This window comes from Oncorhynchus tshawytscha, linkage group LG12 (assembly GCF_018296145.1).
Source record: "Oncorhynchus tshawytscha isolate Ot180627B linkage group LG12, Otsh_v2.0, whole genome shotgun sequence".
In the NCBI taxonomy this organism is placed as follows: Eukaryota; Metazoa; Chordata; class Actinopteri; order Salmoniformes; family Salmonidae; genus Oncorhynchus; species Oncorhynchus tshawytscha.
Genome location: NC_056440.1, coordinates 28,822,760 through 28,828,502, shown reverse-complemented (window position 1 = coordinate 28,828,502; position 5,743 = coordinate 28,822,760). Strand labels below are relative to the sequence as shown.

Below are 5,743 nucleotides of genomic sequence, written 5' to 3'. Positions count from 1 at the left end.
AATACGACAACACAATAAACCCATGTCACACCCTGGCCTGAACAAATAATTAAAGAAAACACAAAATACTAAGACCAAGGCGTGACATTAAGTGGGTTAAAATAATGTAAAACAGCACTTTAGTAAGTCTTTATTAATTTAAAAATCCAGATTGATTGAATTCTCCATGTGGTCTATATTAATGGTCTATATTAAAGGGCACCAATTTAATATAGCGGGCTTTTAAAATGCAATATGTGTGCACAATATCGACTTAAAATATCAGAGGGACGAAAAAGGTTTATAGAACGACCCATTTGTTTTAATGCCTATACTCTCGGGATTCTCTTTCTATTCCAAGTCGGATCAGTCAGGTTTGAGTCGTCAACATGACATTTGCTGCCGCTGAGCAGAGGCCACTCGCCTAGATGTGTTCGGTCGAATCCGCCGCTTTTGGTAGCGCGGAGTCAAAATAGTCGCGACTCTTTTGGTAATGACAATGATATGGACCCCTGCAGCAAAGCCAGCGCAGCCAGAGGACACCGTGTAAAAATGGTCTGTACACTTATCTATAGACTGACCCAGTTTTGTACCCACGTTTAAATAATTAGTTCAGTAATTTATTACACACGGTCAATAACGTAAAATGTGAATACTACTAAAGCAAGGGTCATAAAAGCAAGGGACACAAATGTGCATTTGTGAATACAAGCAAGATGCATTTCCTTCTGTATTGGGTATTCTCCTGCTAGGGAGGGGAATGTAATTTAACGTTGTTTCCATTATCCAAATTATGACCATAATTTTAGCAATAGCCTACGTATTTTTGTAGGCCTATCTAGGCGTATTTGATAATGCATGATGTAAGTTGAGGTGCCCATTAATTAAGTTACTACAGTTTATAGCCTATAGACCCAGCAAATATAAATAGAATGTATCATAATATGCAGGACAGTTAATACAGATTTGCTCTAACTTCCAAAGACATTATGTTTATCCTATTTTTCTTAAATGTAGCGGTGATCATATGGGTTAATCAATTTGAGTACATCACCATGCTAGCCTAAAACCAATACATTTAACAGAAATGTACAATATATTATGTTGTCTTAGACCTTATTAGGGGAATGGTGTGTGACAAAAGCTCTAAAATCCCCACGTCTCATCTAGGGAAAGTGTTGTGTGACCTCAGAGGAGTGCCCAGAGGAGTGCCCAACGGTGATTGGTTGAGGAGGGAGGTCCCCGCTGCCGAGTAGGAATAAAAACATCTTCTAATTCTCATCAGTGAAAGCTCGACTGGAACTGTCTATTTTCCCACTTGACCTGACTGTTGAGAAGTTTGCATTTTACCCTAAAACAGAAGTCTACTAAGGTAAAGTGAAACTTTACTTTGATTGTCTTGGTCTTAAAGCCTGCAATATATGTGCTTGTTTGGATTATTCATATTTTCTATTTATAGTGTCTGTTATTGAAGCAATTGTAAAAGCTTTAGAATAAAATTATAATATGCCTACATAATTAATTTGATGTAAGAAATATTATTATATTTAAGTACCTATTATAAGCACCTATTTTATGTATTTTGTTTACCTGTATTTATTACAAAGTTTGTATTGTCTTAGAGTGTCAGTATACTCCCTTGCTTGCTTATAGGTTTTTATTGATGTTCTTTCTGTAGTGCTAATAGAGTGATATTGAACTCAACCTTTAATGTGGGGGATGTTCATTAATGTGGAGCTCTTCCTCTAATGCTTGTATCCACTGCTGGTCTTTCTCTGTGAATTAACACTTAAATGTAGCCTAGTGGTTAAGAGCATTGGGCCTCTGTCTATGTGCTCTTGATCAAGGCACCTAACCACAACTGCTCTGGATAAGAGTGTCTGCAAAATGTGGTGCATGAACACAAGAGTACAATCATGTTAAGCTCTTCCTCCACAATTATTGAAAATGTATGAATTAATGTGCTTTCACACTTGTAACACATTAATTAATCAACTTGTCTGTCCTCAGCTAGAGAAATGAACAACCCACAGGAGAGAGCTCTTCACGTGGCCACCCCACTGAGGGAGAGCCTTGCCCTGACCAAAATAGCAGGCACCTCTGTCTACCTGAAACTAGACTCATCCCAGCCCACAGGATCTTTCAAGATCAGGGGCATTGGACACCTTTGCAAGACAGTGAGTGAATCACCCATACCTATGAGTTAGGAGAGGAAAAGGATGTGGAGTGAGGGGGTGCTTGTGATAAGATGGGGTGATGTTGTTGTGCTAGAATGCATGTTAGGGGCCCCAGCAAAACAACATGGGGTGTGGATGTGCAGGCGAATGGTATATAGCATGTTCCCAGTAGGACCAGTCCAGACCAGTTTGAGGAGGTCAGTCCCTGTCTGAACACTGGACATGTGACTAATTTGATTTAATTTGATATTTTCAATGTGGGGTCCCTTGCGTTCTTCTCATAAAGGGGGACAGAACTGTGAGTCATATCATGTGCTCTTTGTTGTCTTTCAGTGGGCTGAACGAGGCTGTGAGAGATTTGTCTGCTGTTCAGGTAAGTAATCAATCACATCACAGCTTGAAATCACCGCTTAAAAATCTTTGTCACAATACAAGAAGCATAGCATATTATCTCAGAAATCTATATTCTTATGGGATCTTTCATCTAAGCACTCTCCTTATAGTATCCTTTTTCCTAAAGTGGCCAATGTCATTGCTCCATCACAGGAGGAAATGCTGGTATGGCAGCTGCTTACTCTGCCCGTAAGCTTGGGGTACCTGCCACCATTGTCGTGCCCAGTGTCACCCCGGAACCAACAGTTGAGAGGCTGAGGGACGAAGGCGCCGATGTGGTCATTCATGGCAAGACGGTGAATGTGAGCATCGAATATGGACAACAGCTTGTGGCCAACAACCCTGGATGGATCTTCATCTCTCCCTTTGATGACCCTCTCATCTGGTGAGTTACAGATACCATATCAATACACTTCAGCAACATCAGTGTTGCTCTATTTCCTGTGAATGTACTGATAATAATAGTCAAAGTAAGAGTGTCTTCCATGAAATAAGGAAAGCTGATAAGGGATAAGAAACATTCAACTCTATTCCAATCCAAATGAAACTTTGCATGGCATATTTTCTTGTATACATTTATTATGCGTAGTATCCTGAGTGTTACCATGCTTTACTGAGTAAAACTTGTACATTGTTCTCTGTGCAATGATAGGATGATTGGCAGAATCTATGAGGATATCTTATTGTGCATTTTTGTGCTGCAGTTAACAAGAGGGATTGAAGATAATCTAATTCTACAAGATGACTGAACCCTCATGGCAGCCAAATGTTTCTGGTTAATTTCACAGCCAAACACTAACTATACACTTCAGCTGAATAGACTTCAATGTTATCAGCAGCATTATAGCAGAACCAGCAGCCTTTTCTTGTCTCATGAACGATTAACAACATAGCTTATTCCGAAAGATTGTTAGTGTTCCATTCCAGTCAACATAGAACGATGTATACAAAGCAGATTCTAAGGACTGCTTTGCAATGTATCATAAAATGTATTGTGAATGAAAAGTGAAAACACATTTTTTTTCAATGTGTGTGTAGGGAGGGCCATGCGTCTCTGGTGAAGGAAGTGGAGTCCGAGCTGCAGGAGAAGCCTGGGGCGATGGTGTTGTCTGTTGGAGGTGGAGGCCTCATGAACGGGGTTGTCGAAGGACTGCGTCGCTCCGGCTGGGAAAATGTTCCAGTCGTAGCGATGGAGACCATGGGGGCACACAGCTTTAATGCTGCTATAAAGGCTGGGAAGTTGATCACTCTGCCTGAGATCACAAGGTAAGAAATTGTAAGAGTCACACTCACACCGAGAGACCAGGATCTTAAAAAAATAAAAAATAATAATAACTTTTATTTAACCAGGTAGCCTAGTTGAGAACAAGTTCTCATTTACAACTGCGACCTGGCCAAGATAAAGCAAAGCAGTGCGACACAAACAACAACACAGAGTTACACATGGAATAAACAAGCGTACAGTCAATAACACAATAGAAAAAAAGAAAGTCAATATACAGTGTGTGCAAATGGCGTGAGGAGGTAAGGCAATAAATAGGCCATAGTAGCGGAGTAATTACAATATAGCAAATTAACACTGGAGTGATAGATGAGGAGATGATGATGTGCAAGTAGAATACTGGTGTGCAAAAGAGCAGAAAAGTAAATAAAAACAATATGGGGATGAGGTAGGTAGATTGGGTGGGCTATTTATATATCTCTTTAACATTACAGCCAATAAGTAATATGTTAGCACAAAAAAAGAAGGCTAAGCCGTATGCACAACAACAATTCTATCATTTTCATCTACACAGCATTGCCACAACATTGGGCCTGACAAGAGTATCTGCACAGACCCTGAAACTTGCTGGCGAACATACCGTTTTCTCCGAGGTGGTCACAGACCAGGATGCTGTCAAAGCTGTTGAGCGCTTTGTTGGTGAGCATCACAAACAGTAGGCTAGACCTGTGTAGAGGATCATATGATTACTACTGTATACCTAAAAAAGCCCACAAGCCTCTCTGATACTGAATTCCTCTTCCTGCTCCAGACGATGAGAAGGTCCTGGTGGAGCCTGCGTGTGGTGCTGCCCTGGCAGCTGTGTACTGTGACATCATTCCCAGACTGCAGAAGGAGGGCAAACTGAAGCAGGACCTGGGCCCTGTGGTGATCGTGGTATGTGGAGGCAACAACATCAGCATGGAACAGCTCCAGAAACTGAAGCAGCAGTTGGGCATGTCTTCTAGCTAGGCAGACAGACGGCTTTGGGTTCTGCTGATTCTTTCTCCATCACTCCATTCCCCAGATCGTTCCAGCTTTAGCTCCCCTACTTCATTGTGCACTACCAATATGTGCATCTGATTATGAGTCATGAACACCATTGGGCCAAATCATTCCAGACTGTGTGCAGTATACTCCTGAAAGGGCATGACTGGCTGAAGGATGAACTGACATTCGATTCAGAAATAGCTTACGGTTAAGATAGAAAAGCATTGAAAGGCGTTGATAGGCATACAGTCTACTGCTCTGGCAGTAGTAGTCTTTCAATTGAATTGCCTAGATGATTAACTTCTTGGTTTAAAATTAACCAAGTAGAGTAGTATTGTTGTTTGTATTTAGCATGTTTTATGTTCATGTAAACTATACCATTGGTTGTATTTTCTTCACCCTCTTTTGTACTGTATGAGTGATATTTAAAAATAAATATAATTATACAAATTTTTCCTGAATATCCTGTCTGTAAAGAGTCCTGTGTGTAGCTGGTGAGAGAGTCAGGCGCAGGACAACAGATATGAGGAAAAAACGTGTGTCACAATGCCTGGAATGGTGGGTGTGAAGTCAAATGCAGAGAGCAGAGGATACTGGGGAAACCTGACTTTATTAGGTTTCCAAAGCGAACGCCCAAAACAACAGGCAAAATTAGTCACAAAATTGGCCAACCCAACACAGGGCCCAAATGGACAGGAACACCACACGCACAACCTGATTAACAGAAAACAAGCCCGCACAAAAACAGACAGGCCTAACAGGCTTAAGTAGGCTGAATCAAAAAACGAAATAAGAGACAGGTGCGACCAATAAGACCAAACAAACAGAAAAAGAAAGGGGATCGGTGGCGGCTAGTAGACCGGCGACGACGACCGCCGAGCGCCGCCCGAACAGGCAGGGGAGCCACCTTCATTGGGAGTCATGACAACGTGCTTTACTCAAA

At 41.3% G+C, this 5,743-nt stretch overlaps 1 protein-coding gene across 1 annotated transcript; it reads left to right on the top strand.

Annotated features, from left to right (window-relative positions):
- The first annotated feature begins 1,207 nt into the window (after positions 1-1,207).
- LOC112262893 (L-serine dehydratase/L-threonine deaminase) lies at positions 1,208-5,261 on the top strand. The gene is made up of 7 exons (XM_024438725.2): positions 1,208-1,351; positions 1,990-2,156; positions 2,490-2,529; positions 2,703-2,934; positions 3,588-3,815; positions 4,346-4,470; positions 4,583-5,261. Exons 2-7 carry the CDS (start codon positions 1,998-2,000, stop codon positions 4,780-4,782), a joined length of 984 nt encoding a protein of 327 aa, XP_024294493.1. The 5' UTR covers positions 1,208-1,351; positions 1,990-1,997; the 3' UTR covers positions 4,783-5,261.
- Positions 5,262-5,743: the final 482 nt, after the last annotated feature.

Bases quoted from the DNA above. Each gene is read 5' to 3' on its own strand.
- LOC112262893 (XM_024438725.2), top strand. From the start codon at position 1,998: ATGAACAACCCACAGGAGAGAGCTCTTCACGTGGCCACCCCACTGAGG. The intron at 2,157-2,489 runs GTGAGTGAATCA...GTTGTCTTTCAG, and splicing joins TTGGACACCTTTGCAAGACA to TGGGCTGAACGAGGCTGTGA. The intron at 3,816-4,345 runs GTAAGAAATTGT...TCATCTACACAG, and splicing joins ACTCTGCCTGAGATCACAAG to CATTGCCACAACATTGGGCC.